The following is a 17,971-nucleotide window of genomic DNA, read 5'->3' as shown; positions in this document are numbered from 1 at the left end:
TGTCAATTCTTTTTCCTTTTTCTGATAATCTTTTCTAACTGAATTACTAACCTGATGAAGAGTTGTCCTATTTAGAGACTTATGCTATCTTATCTTTCTTACATTAGGTTCATTTAATTTTTGATTGTTTTTAGTTTGTATTATATGTTGTAAATCCAACTTGACAGATTTCTTTAACTTTCCTAGGGTATTTATGCTTTGTTCTTGAAATACATAAATACTAAGAAGGTATTCTATTTTATATTATCTTTATTAAATTAACTTTGGGATAAAAAATCATAGGAATCTTCTGTAGTCAAATCATATATTTATTAAAGCTTTGCTTCTATGTACATTCTTCACATATGTGTACCTTTTAAATTTTCTCTTATATAAGAGAATTCATTAAGAGAAGCAGGCAAGTGATGGCAAATCAACTTTTTAATGAAGTTCTAATCCTGATAACTCCATTTTCACTTTGCTTTTATCATAGCGAGTGAGTACTTTAGGTCCCAGAATGCCAATAATTAGAGCTCCATTTGGAGCTGTGATCAAGATGGCTAAAAAGGCTACTGTCATCACATCCTTCGAATATGATTCCAAATGGGGTGCACTCATTCTTGCTTCTTCAAGAGCCAGAGGACCTAATACAGCCTATATTTAGAGGAGAAAAAGATGAGGCATAAAGAAAAATGCTAAATGGAGTTAACATATAGTAAAAATAAAGAGCTCTGTTAAAACAAATACCGCCTAGTACTAGACTACTAGAAAAGAGACAAATGTTAAGGAATTTTGGTAAATGACTCATCAATTTTATGTTCTTCTTAGCAAATATATCTGGAAGGAAAGTGAAGTAGTGACAAACAGCTGATTTTGTGTTCTTATCATCTCAGCTTTCCCCTGTTTAAGTATCTTTTTTGAGTGCTCACAATACTTTTGGAATCTTAGGAGTTCAGATGAACCAGAGTTTTGCATATTTGTCTTTACCGTGAACCACTAGGTTCCTGGCTACAAAAAGACAATATAGAATGCTAAGGTTTCTTATGGTTCTTTAGGATTTTGTCGTCCATCTTCTCCTTGTTCTTCCTACTGGGAGCAGTGTGATATAGTAAAACTGACAAGAGTTTTGGAATTTATAACTTGCCTAGAGTTGTAGGCAAGTAACTTGTTATTCAATACAGGCAGCCTTGTCCCAAGGACCTGCTTTGCTTATCATGACATAGATTTGTGTTGCGTGGAAACTCACAAGCTTCTGTTTTGGAGTAACAGTAGAGAAAAGAATTTCAGGAAATCAGAGAGCATAACTACAAAGTTTCCTTTTTCTCTTTCTCTCTTTCACTCATCATTCAGCATTAATTTTTGTAGGCATACAGAGCTTATTTACTGTATACCTACTGCATGCTAAGTGTTAAGAGGGAAAAATAACAACAAAAACAAACAAACAAACACTTCTTATCCTTCCTATATATTCTAGTTGAGAGATTCAGTCATGCAAATTAAACATATAATTAAAAATAATACATATGCATTTATGTATGGTAGAGTGAGTGGCAGGGGTAGGAAAGATATATTTTAAAAAGAATCAATGTGTCTCTACTTTAAAATCCTAACACTTAGCTCTGTAACATTCAGCAAAACGTAAAAATCCAGTTTTCAGAAATACTCTTATTTTAAATTTTGGGAAAACAGAAAAATGTTTTCATAAGTTTAGCAAGTATTTGTCATTAAAAGCACAGTGTTTTAAAGATTATGTTACTTTTAATGAGTAGTTATGATCAATCAAGCATTTAAAAAGACTAATGGCCCAAATTTTGTGACTAGTTTTTTTTTTACTTAGAATTTTAAAAATAAACATTAAAATAATTAGAATATCTTAATATACTCTTACCTGGACTGTAGCTTTTGGCATCCATGATAAAGCAATAAATATTTTCTCCTTAAAATTAAAACCAGCACAAGACATCAATACAAATGTAAACAAAATTCTCACCAATAATGCCAAACTCATGGTACCAACAAAAAGGCCTGCAACAGAAAAAGACGAACAGTATTTGGGAAGAAGTGGTTCTTTATGCCTAGAAACATAATTTGCAAAAGTGTTGAAAACATTTTTTAGGGCTACTGTCTCGCCATATCTGTATTAAGTGAAAAAAAAATTATAAAAATAAAAATGCAATTGAGGCTTCTATGTAAAGTATAAGAGATAATCTGATGATGAAGGCATGATGAAAAGTAAGATAAATTACATTTATTTAATTCTGAGCTAACAGGCTTTGAACTTTTACTATAAATGAAAGTATTTAGAAGGTGCTGCTGGTATCTAATATTTCCCTTCAGAAAAAAATTCTAATTTCTATTTCCTCAGATCACTCAGGGAAGATATTCAAGGCTGTCTTTGGTTACAAAGACCATACAGGGTAAAGGAAGAATAAATGCATATTACAACATGAGCTTCTAAAGGTCCTTGTAGCATTCAAAGACATATTTTAAGTAAAAATAAAAATTACTGTTTTCTTAAATATTTTTAAATCTTACATTTTTGTGCCTCTAATCATTCTTACCAATAGCATTTGATTTAAGAGATACAACAGATACTTCTGCTCCAACCAAACCAAAAAGAAGAGGTTGGAAAATATCCCATGCAGTTCCAATAAGTTTTTGGACTCTAACCTGTAGAGAAGAGTAATACATTTTCAGTTATTGTGATGAATAAAAGTATTTGCATTTCAGACATGTAAAGGTTCTCAACATTTAATAAACTTAAGATATTTTATCTGTAGAAGAAATTTTAAAACAATAAAAATCAAATGAGTAGGTTAACTTTTTTATACGAACAGAATTTGATTAAAAGACATTTACAACACAATAAAAATATTAGTTGGTAATTTTGTCACAGAACAAAAATGATATTATTTGGCAATTTTATCCTTGGAGTTCCATACATGTTCTGATGGTGCAATAAGAGTTCTACCTTTTGTTTGAAAGGCAACTGAGCAGGGATAGAACTACATCATGCCTGATGAGAACATATTCAAGCTCATTCAAATATTTTAGTTCTCAAAAGTGAGTTGGGGAAGAGCTCCACTCAGTTATCCTGGGACCAAATCCCATGAAAATGAATCCTGATATGTCCTAAACTACTAGGAAAAAAATTCTGGTAATCTGTTAGGCCTGCTTCCAAATGACCCATATTAAAAACATGAACCAAACCAAAATAGGTGATAGATTCTCATCTGGTTGCCTCCCTGACTTCCCTTTCTGGGAATGAATCCCTCCCAGTGCTGCTTCCACAATTACATGGTTACAGGAAACACTCCCACTGACATAAAAGTACTCTGGCTCTTTTCCAGGAAGTTGGATGAGGAGATTTTGGTCTCAGTCTATGTTTATCCTTTTTTTTTTTTTCCCCAAACAGGAGGAGATTCATAAAACATTCATATCCTTTGAGGCAAAAACTATTTTCATAACTACTCCCCTTATGACTCGGTTTTCTGGTTACTGCTTATAAAAGTAAGTTTGAAAAATGAAATAACAAAAGAAAACCAGTATTCTGTCTTCTTCACAGCACATTATCCTATTTGTTACTTATTTAATCTTTAAAATCTATTTATTCTTTACTCTTTGATTTTCTTTATCATGTAAAAGATCAAGTTTTCATTTTATTTGTAATTTATTATTAGTCATTTAATTTCCTCTATAATTATGACTTTATCAGAATACTAAACAGATTGGGAACTTCTTAAACTGATTCTAAAATTTATCTAGAAAAGAATATGGACAGGAACAGTTAAGAAATACTCTAAAAATAGGTACAATAAGAGGAAATCTTCTATACTAGATTCTGAGACATAAAACCACAATGATTGAGAGTGCTATTGCACAGGATTAGGTGTTTAAAGAGACTTCAGAAGTAAATATATATATATCAATGAATTATTGGGTTAATCAATAAATAATTTGACAAAATTGACTATGCAATTCACATGCATATATATATATATATATGCATGTCTATGAATATATATATATGTAAACAGATGCATGTACATCCTTACCTCACAACATTCACAAAAATAAATTCCAGATGAAGTAGAGAACTAAATGCAAAGCAAAACTACCAAAGTATTCAATCAGTTCAGTTCAGTCGCTCAGTCATGTCCAACTCTGCGACCCCATGAATCACAGCATGCCAGGCCTCCCTGTCCATCACCAACTCCCGGAGTTCACTCAGACTCACGTCCATCGAGTCAGTGATGCCATCCAGCCATCTCATCCTCTGTCATCCCCTTCTCCTCCTGCCCCTAGTCCCTCCCAGCATCAGTCTTTTCCAATGAGTCAACTCTTCACATGAGGTGGCCAAAGTACTGAAGTTTCAACTTTAGCATCATTCCTTCCAAAGAATACCCAGGACTGATCTCCTTTAGAATGGACTGATTGGATCTCCTTGCAGTCCAGGGGACTCTCAAGAGTCTTCTCCAACACCACAGTTCAAAAGCATCAATTCTTTGGCGCTCAGCTTTCTTCACAGTCCAACTCTCACATCCATACACGACCACTGGAAAAACCATAGCCTTGACTAGACGGACCTTTGCTGGCAAAGTAATGTCTCTGCTTTTCAATATGCTATCTAGGTTGGTCATAACTTTTCTTCCAAGGAATAAGCGTCTTTTAATTTCATAGCTGCAATCACCATCTGCAGTGATTTTGGAGCCCCCCAAAATAAAGGCTGACACTGTTTCCACTGTTTCCCCATCTATCTGCCATGAAGTGATGGGATCGGATGCCATAATCTTAGTTTTCTGAATGTTGAGCTTTAAGGCAACTTTTTCACTCTCCTCTTTCACTTTCATCAAGAGGCTTTTTAGTTCCTCTTCACGTTCTGCCGTAAGGGTGGTGTCATCTGCATATCTGAGGTTATTGATATTTCTCCTGGCAATCTTGATTCCAGCTTGTGCTTCTTCCAGCCCAGCGTTTTTCATGATGTACTCTGCATATAAGTTAAATAAGCAGGGTGACAATATACAGCCTTGACATACTCCTTTTCCTATTTGGAACCAGTCTGTTGTTCCATGTCCAGTTCTAACTGTTGCTGCCTGACCTGCATATAGGTTTCTCAAGAGGCAGGTCAGGTGGTCTGGTATTCCCATCTCTGTCAGAATTTTCCACAGTTAATGTGGTCCACACAGTCAAAGGCTTTGGCATAGTCAATAAAGCAGAAATAGATGTTTTTCTGGAACTCTCTTGCTTTTTCCATGATCAGTGGATGTTGGCAGTTTGATCTCTGATTCCTCTGCCTTTTCTAAAACCAGCTTGAACATCTGGAAGTTCTCAGTTCATGTACTGCTGAAGTCTGGCTTGCAGAATTTTGAGCATTACTTTACTAGTGTGTGAGATGAGTGTAATTGTATGGTAGTTTGAACATTCTTTGGCATTGCCTTTCTTTGGGATTGGAATGAAAACTGACCTTTTCCAGTCCTGTGGCCACTGCTGAGTTTTCCAAATGTGCTGGCATATTGAGTGCAGCACTTTCACAGCATCATCTTTCAGGATTTGAAACAGCTCAACTGGAGTTCCATCACCTCCACTAGCTTTGTTTGTAGTGATGCTTTCTAAGGCACACTTGACTTCACATTCCAGGATGTCTGGCTCTAGGTGAGTGATCACACCATCGTGGTTATCTGGGTTGTGAAGCTCTTTTTTGTAGAGTTCTTCTGTGTATTCTTGCCACCTCTTCTTAATATTTTCTGCTTCTGTTAGGTCCATACCATTTCTGTCCTTTATCGAGCCCATCTTTGCATGAAATGTTCCCTTGGTATCTCTAATTTTCTTGAAGAGATCTCTAGCCTTTCCCATTCTGTTGTTTTCCTCTATTTCTTTGCACTGATCGCTGAAGAAGGCTTTCTTATCTTTCCTTGCTATTCTTTGGAATTCTGCATTCAGATGCTGATATCTTTCCTTTTCTCCTTTGCTTTTCACTTCTCTTCTCTTCACAGCTATTTGTAAGGTCTCCCCAGACAGCCATTTTGCTTTTTTGCATTTCTTTTCCATGGGGATGGTCTTGATCCCTGTCTCCTGTACAATGTCACGAACCTCCACCCATAGTTCACCAGGCACTCTATCTATCAGATCTAGTCCCTTAAATCTATTTCTCACTTCCACTGTATAATTATAAGGGATTTGATTTAGGTCATACCTGAATGGTCTAGTGTATTAAATGATAATATACAAGATGATATAATGTTCATAATCTCATGATCTTGGGTGAAAAAGTCCTTCTTAAACAAGATAAAGACCCAAAACCAAAAAGAAAAAACTGACAGACTTGACTATAGGAAATTTTACTGCCATACAAAGGACATCATAAATGAAGATAAGCAAAAATTAAACACAACATGTAGATAACAAAGAATTAATAGCCCTAACATATAAAGAAACTCTATAAATTAGGAACAAAAAGGCAAATAAAGCAGTTAATAATGGGCAAAGAATATGAATAGGTGGTTATAAAAGAATATATGAATAGAAGCTTGTTGTCATTGTTTAGCCACTAAGTCATGTCTAGCTCTTTTGTGACCCGTGGACTGTAACCTGACAGGCTGCCCTGTCCATGGGATTTCCCAACCAAGAACACTGGAGTGGGTTACCATTTTCTTCTCCGGGGGATCTTCTTGACCTAGGGACTGAATCTCTGTCTCCTGCAGTGGCAGGCGGATTCTTCACCACTGAGCCACCAGAGAAGCCTGAATAGAAGTTTCAGTCAGTTCAGTTCAGTTCAGTTGCTCAGTCTTGTCCAACTCCTTGCGACCCCATGAATCGCAGCACGCCAGGCCTCCCTGTCCATCACTATCTCCCGGAGTTCACTCAGACTCACGTCCATTGCGTCCGTGATGCCATCCAGCCATCTCATCCTCTGTCGTCCCCTTCTCCTACTGCCCCCAATCCCTCCCAGCATCAGAGTCTTTCCAATGAGTCAACTCTTCGCATGAGGTGGCTGAAGTACTGGAGCTTCAGCTTTAGCATCATTCCTTCCAAAGAAATCCCAAAATAGAAGTTTACTTCACTACTAATCAGAGAAATATAAAGAATAACAATGTTATAAAGTTTCTTACCCATCAGGTTGTTAAGAAAATCATTGATAATATCCAAAATTGTTGATGGGTTTAGGTATTAAGGGACTCTCCTATACTGTTGGTAGTAAACAGTATAAATAAAATCTTTTAAGGGATAATTTGGCAATGTGCTAAGTCACTTCAGTCATGTCCAACTGTTTGTGACCCTGTGGACTATAGTTTGCCAGGCTCCTCTGTTCATGGGATTCTCCAGGTAAGAATACTAGAGTGGGTTGCCATTTCCTACTCCAGGAGATCTTCCTCACCCAAGAATTGAACCCACATGTCCAGTGTCTCCTGCACTGGCAGGCAGGTTCTTTACCACTAGTGCTACGTGGAAAGCCTAATTTGGCAGTAACCACCAAAATAGAAATGTACCATTTTTAAATTCAGTCATTCCATTTCTAGAAATCTATTCCTACAGAAGTATTCATATGTTTGCAAAACCACATATGAATAAGACTGTTCATGGTTGTGCTGTTTGTAATAACAAAAAATGGAAGTGATCTACATTAGAAGAGTGTTTAGAGGAAATGACCTGGGAAGGGGATTTGATATTTGGGGATGGTGAGGGAAAAGGAGTATTTCTCATTTTGTTACATATGTGTACCTTCTTATTCTTAATTTTTTAAAAAAATATAAATTTATTTATTTTAATTGGAGGTTAACTACAATGTTGTATTGGTTTTGCCATACATCAACATAAATCCGCCATGGGTATACACATGTTCCCCATCCTGAAACCCCACCCACCTCCCTCCCCGTACCATCCCTCTGGGTCATCCCAGTGCACCAGCTCCAAGCATCCTGTATCATGCATCGAACCTGGACTGGCGATTCATTTCATATATGATATTATACATGTTTCAATGCCATTGCCCCAAATCATCCCACCCTTGCCCTCTCTCACAGAGTCCAAAAGACTGTTCTATACATCTGTGTCTCTTTTGCTGTCTTGCATACAGGGTTATCGTTACCATCTTTCTAAATTCCATATATATGCGTTAGTATACTGTATTGGTGTTTTTCTTTCTGGCTTACTTCACTCTGTATAATAGGCTCCAGTTTCATCCACCTCATTAGAACGAATTCAAATGTATTCTTTTTAATGGCTGAGAAATACTCCATTGTGTACATGTATCATAGATTTCTTATCCATTCATCTGCTGATGGACATCTAGGTTGCTTCCATGTCCTGGCTATTATAAACAGTGCTGTGATGAACACTGGAGTACATGTGTCTCTTTCAATTCTGGTTTCCTCAGTGTGTATGCCCAGTAGTGAGATTGCTGGGTCATAAGGCAGTTCTATTTGCAGTTTTTAAAGGAATCTTCACACTGTTCTCCATAGTGGCTGTACTAGTTTGCATTCCCACTAACAGTGAAAGAGGGTTCCCTTTTCTCCATACCCTCTCCAGCTTTTATTGCTTGTAGACTTTTGGATAGCAGCCATTCTGACTGGCGTGAAATGGTACCTCATTGTGGTTTTGATTTGCATTTCTCTGATACTGAGTGATGTTGAGCATCTTTTCATGTGTTTGTTAGCCATCTGTAAAGACTCCACCAGAAAATTACTAGAGCTAATCAATGAATATAGTAAAGTTGCAGGATATAAAATCAACACACAGAAATGAGGGAGAAAAATAATGAGAAAATAGAAAGAGAAATTAAGGAAACAATTCCATTCACCATTGCAACGAAAATAATAAAATACTTAGGAATATATCTACCTAAAGAAACTAAAGACCTATATATAGAAAACTATAAAACACTGGTGAAAGAAATCAAAGAGGACACTAATAGATGGAGAAATATACCATGTTCATGGGTTGGAAGAATCAATATAGTGAAAATGAGTATACTATCCAAAGCAATCTATAGATTCAATGAAATCCCTATCAAGCTACCAATAGTATTTTTCACAGAGGTAGAACAAATAATTTCACAATTTGTATGGAAATACAAAAAACCTCAAATAGCCAAAGCAATCTTGAGAAAGAAGAATGGAACTGGAGGAATCAACCTGCCTGACTTCAGGGTCTACTACAAAGCCACAGTCATCAAGACAGTATGGTACTGGCACAAAGACAGAAATACAGATCAATGGAACAAAATAGAAAGCCCAGAGATAAATCCATGCACCTATGGACACCTTATCTTTGACAAAGGAGGCAAGAATATACAATGGAGAAAAGATAGTCTCTTTAACAAGTGGTGCTGGGAAAACTGGTCAACCACTTGTAAAAGAATGAAACTAGAACTTTCTAACACCATACACAAAAATAAACTCAAAATGGATTAAAGATCTAAATGTAAGACAAGAAACTATAAAACTCCTAGAGGAGAACATAGGCAAAACACTCTCCGACATACATCACAGCAGGATCCATCTCCCATCTCCCAGAATATTGGAAATAAAAGCAAAAATAAACAAGTGGGACCTAATTAAACTTAAAAGCTTCTGCACAACAAAGTAAACCATAGGTAAGGTGAAAAGACAGCCTTCAGAATGGGAGAAAATAATAGCAAATGAAGCAACTGACAAAGGACTAATCTCAAAAATATACACTCAACTCCTTCAGCTCAATTCCAGAAAAATAAACGACCCAATCAAAAAATGGGCCAAAGAACTAAACAGACATTATTCTTAATATTTTATGAGCATAGTTTCACATATTAATTGCATAATTAAAGTAAAAGTTATATAATCATATTGCATTAAACTTGGGAAAAAGACTAATGTGATCACTCAACTTCTGATTGCATTTTAGTGTATTTCCAGTTCCTTTTCTTGAGTATTTTATTTCCTTGATTGATTCATTCACCTTGAAGATACAAACTTATAGAACATCTTCCTAGAATTAATATTTCTTTTTTAGTTTTTTTCTGAATAGACATATTTTACTGAAGCATAGTTGACTTACAATGTTTCAGGTACACAACAAGGTGATTCAGTTAGACATATACACATATATTATTTTTCAAATTATTTTCCATTATAGGTTATTACAAGAAATTGACTATAGTTTCCTGTGCTATACAGTAAGCCTTTGTTGCATATCTATCTTTTAATCAGAAATCTAGCATTCTATTCATATTAAGTCAAACAATTGGAATCAAAATGGCATATATTTTTTAATAGAGTAAGATTTCTTAAATGTCCATTTCAGATGTAAAAAGTACAGTTATTTTATCTTTTAAAAAATGGTGTATAAAAATATTCACCTTTTCTTTGGACCAACCTGTCCCTGCAGTGAAACTCAATACTAGTGTGCACAATCCTCCAGCTGTATTCATACCAAATTGATGGCTGGCTAAGACAGCAGAAACAGACATACTCAAAATAAAAAATGCTCTCTTCACTTCAAGTTTTTCCTAGAATTAGATAGATATTTGTAAATTAATTTACATTAAATATATAATTATTATGTTATCTATCATTTATTACTGACCCTTTGATACCATGTCTTTATATGCTATATCAAATAACATCTAAAGTTTGACTTTATTTCTCACCACATATTTTAGCAGACTTGTGACAAAATTTGCAACTATTAAGTTTCATTTTCTGCCACATCTCTGATACTACCATCAGTAAAATGGTCATAATACTTTAACTGTAAGAGAAGAAGGAAAGAAAAGAGACCCATATAATCTGTAGTTCCACACAACAAATCCAAAGAATTCTTAAAAATAAATGTCTGAGTATCTTTTTAGCTGAAACAATAACTACAGGGAAATTAAGATGGAAGTTACAGAAATCAAAGAGTAATGGCATGTCTTTTAGGGCAGGAAAGAGTTGATAGTGTTGCCTTATTCAAAGGGAGAGGGAGAAAATTTAAGTCAGAAAATATGCAGAAATAAATGGGAATATATTTCCCCCAAAATGTTCACTGGAATGTCTGAGGGAAAAAGATAAGGAAAAAAAGTCAGGAGTCAACAGGCAATTTGGTGAAGAAAGAAGTGGGACAAAATGGAGAAGTTCCTCTGAATTCAGTACATTTTTCTGATATTCTCTGTGCAATAAGGAAGCAGAGACTTCAGATTAGGGCCACTGACCTGGATCAATGACAACTATGCTCAGTTTTAAGCAGGGAATAGGCATTGGAGGCTACTTTTGGAGAAAAAAAACTAAAGATTAAAGTATTTCATGGATCAAAAGTTCAAATTTTTGAGAGAAATGTCTAATACTGTACTTCCAAATAAAGATTATTTTTTTATTTACCTGATCAATACCTGGAAAATGTCGAGCAAACATTCCCAAAACAATTCCTAAAAGCGCACCAAGAATTACATCCCGAAGAGAGGATAGGATGTTACTAGATATGTTACCTGTAAGGGCACACAATAAGAAAAACATGTCATAGAGAGGTATTTTCATATAGCCAACAAAGTAGGAAATCAAATGTAGGTGATTCATAAAGAAAGGTATATTATTACAGAATACACAAAAATGGACCTTTAAAGTTCACACTCATGAAAACATGCAGATTTATTTGATAGTGTACTCTCCAGTGATTTAATATGTATACACAACTCAGAAATGTTCATTGAATAAATAGGCCAGAAAACAAAGAAGAAACCACAATGTTCTCCCCTTACACACCCAACCTAAAAGAACCAGGTCAGGTAGAAGAATGCATAGACACTGGCAGAGGAGTATCTCTGGCACCTAATACATGGCTAATAATGTTATTCTCTGCTATTCTATTATGGCAAATGATTTAAACATAAAAAGGACAATTTAATAATAACAACATAAAAAAAGATTTATCCCAGGATCAATCCTAGGAATATTCAAGGATCAATTGATTTTCCAATATATTTTATGTTTTATGCATACATGTAGTTTTATTGTAATACATTTTAAAAAATGATCTAGAGTCACACAAAAAAGTCTAGTTGTGTTCTGTGTTTTCAGCTCAATACAAAAAAGTATTAAATATACATATTTTAGAAATATTTTCCCATTAAAAATAACAAAAGTGTAGGGTGACAACAGCATGATAGTAGAATGGGAACTCCAGAATCGTGATCCCCCACAGAGACACCAATTTAACACCAACATACAGTCTAAAAGGCTTTATGCTCATTTAAAAAGTTACAGCAAGAGAAAAGCAACTCATCACATAAAAGAAAATGCCCATAAAATTATCAGAGGCTTACAGAGCAGAAGAACTTCTCTGCTGGCTCAGATGGTAAAGAATCTGCCTCCAATGGAGAAGACCTGGGTTTGATCCCTGGGTTGGGAAAATCCCCTGGAGAAGAAAATGCCAATCCACTTCAGTATTCTTGCTTAGAGAATTCCATGGACAGAGGAGCCTACTGGACTACAGTCCATGGGGGTCACAAAGGGTCACGCACAACTGAGCAACTAACACTTTACACAGCAGAAACCTTATAGGTCAGAAGAAGGCAGGATGACATATCCAAAGTGTTGAAAGAAAAAAAATGCCAATCAAGAATAACATCCCACAAAACTGTCCTCCAAAGTGAAGGTAAAATTAAGACTTTCTCAGATAAACAAAGGTTGATGGAGTTCATCACTACTAGACCTCCTAACAAGAAATCTTAAAGGAAATCCTTCAAGTGTAAATAAAAAGATGTTAGCAACACACAAAACTACCACACAGTTGCACTTATCTCACATGCTAGCAAAGTAATGCTCAAAATTCTCCAAGCCAGGCTTCAACAGTACATGAACTGTGAATTTCCAGATGTTCCAGATGGATTCAGAAAAGGCAGAGGAACAGAGATCAAATTGCCAACATCTGTTGGATCACTGAAAAAGCGAGAGAGTTCCAGAAAACCATATATTTCTGCTTTATTGACTATGCCAAAGCCTTTGACCATGTGGATCACAGCCATCTATGGAAAATTCTTAAAGAGATGAGAATACCAGACCACCATACCTGCCTCCTGAGAAATCTGTAAGCAGGTCAAGAAGCAACAGTTAGAACTGGACATGGAACAACAGACTGGTTCCAAATCAGGAAAAGAGTACGTTAAGGCTGTATATTGTCACCCTGCTTATTTAACTTATATGCAGAGTACATCATGAGAAATGCTGGACTGGATGAAGCACAAGCTGGAATCAAGATTGCCGGGAGAAATATCAATAACCTCAGGTATGCAGATGACACCACCCTTATGCCAGAAAGCGAAGAAGGACTAAAGAGTCTCTTGATGAAAGTGAAAGAGAAGAGTGAAAAGGTTGGCTTAAAACTCAACATTCAAAAAACTAAGATCATGGCATGTGGTCCCATCACTTCATGGCAAATAGATGGGGAAACAGTGGCAGACTTTATTTTTTTGGGCTCCAAAATCACTGCAGATGGTGACAGCATCCATGAAATTAAAAGACGCTTACTCCTTGGAAGGAAAGGTATGACCAATGTAGACCGCATATTAAAAAGCAGAGACATTACTTTGCCAACAGAGGTCTGCCTTGTCAAGGCTATGGTTTTTCCAGTAGTCATGTATGGATCTGAGAGTTGGACTATAAAGAAGGCTGAGCACCAAAGAATTGATGCTTTTGAACTGTGGTGATGGAGAAGACTCTTGAGAGTCCCTTGGACTGCAAGGAAATCCAACCACTCCATCCTAAAGAAAATCAGTCCTGAATATTCACTGGAAGAACTGATGCTAAAGCTGAAATTCCAATACTTTGGCCACCTGATGCGAAGAACTGACTCATTTGAAAGACCCTGATGCTGGGAAAAGACTGAAGGTGGGAGGAGAAGGGGATGACAAAGGATAAGATGGTTGGATGGCAACACTGACTCAATGGACATGAGTTTGAGTAAGCTCCAGGAGTTGGTGATGGACAGTCCATGGGGTCACAAAGAGTCGGACATGACTGAGCAACTGAACTGAACACAAAAGCATGTAAATATAAACCTCCAGTAAAGTTAAATAGATAGATGAATTAAGAATCCAGTAATACTGTAATGGTGGTGAGGAAATCACTTTTAATTCTGTTAGAGAACTGAAGATAGAAGCACAAAAAATAACTAATTATAAAATTATTTTAATATATATACAATAAAATGTGTAATTTGTGACACTGGTAACAAAAGGTGAGGAGGATGAGAGAGGAGTAGAAAAGTAGATTTTTTTTTGTATGCAACTGAAGTCACTATCATTTTAAACAGATTACTATAACTTTAAAGATGGAAAAAGATATTCCGTGCAAATGGTACCTCGAAGAGAGCAGGAGCAGTCATACTTTTACCAGCCAAGACAGATTTTAGGTCAAATACTGTCACAAGAGATAAATACAAGATACTGCATAATGGTAAAAGGGCCAACTGACTCAAAAGGTAAAGTGAGATCTCAGTATCTACCAAGTTCCAAAATATAGATGTTTTGAAGATCTAATGTATATAATAAAACTTAAAGAGTTCTTAAAATTTCAAGAGACAGTTTACAGTCATGTGGTCCAAGAGGATTTTTTAAAGCATATACCTGCTTGGTTTTCACTTTTTTGGTCCTCTTCAAATTAGGTTTGGTCTCCTGTAGCTTATTCCCCTAGCATCTTATACTATGTAATATTTATCCCACCTTTAATTATTTGTTTAAGATAATTTCCTTGAGAACACAGGCTACATGGCCTTTTCTGTTTGCTGTGTTGGGAGGCAATATAGAATAGTACTTAAAAGTGTGGGTCTGAGGTCAGACTGCCAGATTTCCATACTGGTTCCCTACTCTGACGTCAAGCAAGTTACTTAATCTCTGTTCCTTAGTTTCCTTATCAGTAAAATGAGCATAACACTGTTGTGATTAGTGAGCTGAAACATCTACAGAACTTATAGCAAGTACCAAGCAATTGCTCAATAAAAACTAATACTGTTATTCACTGTTTATCCTCAGCATTTGATACAGTAGTTGGTGGAATGGAAGAGGAGAACAAAAAATATTTTTTGAAAGAATGATTTATATCAGTCATGAAGGAGAAGATTGCCAGATCTGACAATATAAAATTTAGGTCTTCTGAATGGCAAAAAAAAAAAAAAAGAGAGAGAGAGAGATAAAGTTAAATTACAAAAAGCACAGGATATAAAACAAATGGTTTATCATCCTTAATTTTATGTATAATCAGAGTCTTAACAAATCAAAACAACAAAAGATGAACATGCTTACAGGATATAGGCAAAATATTTCAAGAAAAGTAATCTCTAAGAAATTTCAAAATGATAATAGATAATAAGCATGAACATTAAACATCACTAGTATTCAAAGTACTTCATTTAAAGAGACCTATCAAAGTGGCTAAGGTAAAAAGGACTAGTAAATATCTAATTTTGAAGAAGGTGAAGAGAAAGTGGCATGCTTGTGCATCCTGGTGGGACATGATATTGTGGCAATTTATTTCAAAAATCTTATTGTGTTATATCCTTTTTAACTTAACAGTTTCTCTTGTAAGGTTAACAAAATATTAAGCACAACTATTCAGCTGTAAGATGTTCAACCAAGCATTTTAATAGCAGATAGTGGTGTCAATTTAAATTTTCAACATGTCAAGTTGAAAGTCATGCAGCCAAGCAAATATGATGGAACCAATAAAAATGTCATAGAAACATATTTACAAATAAATTAGATGTCAGTAATATACAGTTAAATTGAAAACAACTCAAGTTATAAGTAAGTATGGTTAATGTTCACTAATTTTATAAGAATTTTGGGAGGGAGAGAAAGCAAGCTAGAGATAGATGTGGAGAGGGAGAAAAGGAGAAGTCTGGGTGGAGGTACATCAGAAGATTAAGAATATTATTCCTGGGGGTCTTCCCAGGTGGCAAAGTGGTAAAGAATCCGTCTGCCAGTGCAAGAGACACAAGTGATATGGGTTCGATCTCTGGGTTGGGAAGATTCTCTAGAGTATGAAATGGCAATCCACTCCTGTGTTCTTGCCTGAGAAATCCCATGGACTAAGGAGCCTGGCGCTGGGCTACAGTCCATGCGGTCACAAAGAGTCAGACACGACTGAGCACATACACGCACACATGACTATAACAGATTTCATTCTTATATTTTCTTTTTTTCTTCTTAGTCATTTATATCTTATGATTTTAAGAGAACCTATATATATATAACCTTTCAACTTTAAAATGTTTTGGTGCTTCGGTTAATAATACAGAAGACTGGACTTCATATATTGGCAGATAATTAAAGTATTATTAAATGTGGAATGTTCATTTCTGCAATCTCTGAGTGACATTCAACACCAAATGTCTCCCTGGGATTTAGAAGTGGCAACAGGATCTTGTCCCATCACTACCAAAAGGACACACAGTTGTCCATACTCCACACATTTGTCTTAATAGCAGAACAACCAGTTATTTAAAATGATAGCCAGAAAAGTACATCTCCAAATTATCTACTAGATATATTAGTAGCACTAACAATATTGTGGCCTAAATTTTTCTACTGAAAACTGATAAAATTCCAAAGCAAAATGAGCAGGTAAATGGTAATAATATGGATTATAAAATTAATTGGAATACTTGGTTATTAGAAGGAAATAATTTGTATTAAGTATTGGTATCTTAACCCACTGAAATTCCTTTTGTGGTCTGGAATGAGCTTTCCATGAAGAATAAAAACATGTTAAATTGAAAAGTCTTCATCAATAAATGAAGGAAAGCTAGAAAACTTGTTTAGAGAATAAAGAAAGCACTGAATTATATGGTAGCTGTTTTGTTTACCTGAGGAGAAAACTATGCTGAAGCATGCATTGAATCCAGTGATAGCCAAGATGTCATCCAAACTGCTGGCAGCTATTAATAAGGTTGGAATGCCTTTCTCAACACCATATCCATTTTCTTGCAAATGTAGCATGGAAGGGACAACAACAGCAGGAGAAACTGCACCGACTACAAAACTGAGAGAAAAATCTTTGAAAACCAATTTAAAAACATCCTTTTAATGAAACAGTGCTTTATAATAAATTGTACAACCAATATATTAATCTTTATGATGACTTTGAAAGTAAAAGTTCTGCTTTTGAGTAAATGTCATTTAACAATGGAAAAAATTCCCCAGTGGCTCAGTGGTAAAGAATCTTCCTGCAATGCAGGAGACACAGGAGATGTGGGCTTGATCCCTGAGTCTAGAAGATCCCCTGGAGGATGAAATGGCTACCCACCCAGTATTCTTGCTGGGAAAATCCCTCAGACAGAGGAGCCTGGCAGGCTATAGTCCACAGGGTCGCAGAGTTGGACATGACTGAGCATACACAAAAATACTCACATATTCTTTAGTGCTATTGAAATTTTACAGAAATTCTGTTCAAGATGTTAGGTCAAGCACAAATTGCTGTCTCTACCTCCATCTCAAAAACATTTGAAATAAAGATATGAAAATAATAGGAAAGTCCATAAGCTAGCTAGAAAACAAAATGGGAATCTTCAGTGGACAAGAAACTAAGTGTATCCCAGGAAGATAAAAGACAGGTGGTTTAGGGTTGAAAAAGGAAACCATAAGCCAAAATGCATATAAGCCTGCTACAGAAGATATGGTGTATTCTAAAAAGGCCCCAAGCCCAGAAATGGCAGATGCTGGGAGTAGGAGGGACCTCTGAGGAAACTGAATGGTGATTATGTAGAGTATTGCTATAAGAATGGTCAGTAAGATGTAGTCTCCACACCACTTCTATCTCCTGAGCAAGTCAGTAGGAAGATATCTGTCCAAAAGAAGGAATAGTATGAGCACCTAAGTTACAAAGGCAAATGGGAAAATTTCTGGGCTGATGACACCTGTGAGGAATGGAGACATTCCTGCTCAGGATTCTTTGTTGGTACATCCCATCTACAGCCCTGCCTTGTCTCTTCCACTTTCACCTCCCCAATGCTGCACTATGTGGAGTGATGTACGTGGTCCCTACCA

The 17,971-nt window shown here is 35.9% G+C and overlaps 1 protein-coding gene across 1 annotated transcript in view; it reads right to left on the bottom strand.

Moving 5' to 3' along the window:
* Positions 1-290: 290 nt before the first annotated feature.
* Positions 291-17,971, bottom strand: part of LOC101106685 (sodium/hydrogen exchanger 9B1) — an 82,764-nt gene continuing 65,083 nt past the window's right edge. Inside the window, exons 7-12 of the mRNA XM_042251812.1 lie at positions 16,792-16,967; positions 11,313-11,419; positions 10,313-10,462; positions 2,541-2,649; positions 1,868-2,004; positions 291-633 (exon numbers count right to left, since the gene is read on the bottom strand). Of these exons, the coding sequence (XP_042107746.1) occupies positions 421-633; positions 1,868-2,004; positions 2,541-2,649; positions 10,313-10,462; positions 11,313-11,419; positions 16,792-16,967 (892 nt within the window). The 3' untranslated portion in view covers positions 291-420. The remainder of the gene's footprint in view (positions 634-1,867; positions 2,005-2,540; positions 2,650-10,312; positions 10,463-11,312; positions 11,420-16,791; positions 16,968-17,971) is intronic.

This window comes from Ovis aries, chromosome 6 (assembly GCF_016772045.2).
Source record: "Ovis aries strain OAR_USU_Benz2616 breed Rambouillet chromosome 6, ARS-UI_Ramb_v3.0, whole genome shotgun sequence".
NCBI lineage: Eukaryota > Metazoa > Chordata > Mammalia > Artiodactyla > Bovidae > Ovis > Ovis aries.
Note: the sequence above shows the minus strand (reverse complement) of the source record. Positions and strands in the feature narration are given on the sequence as shown.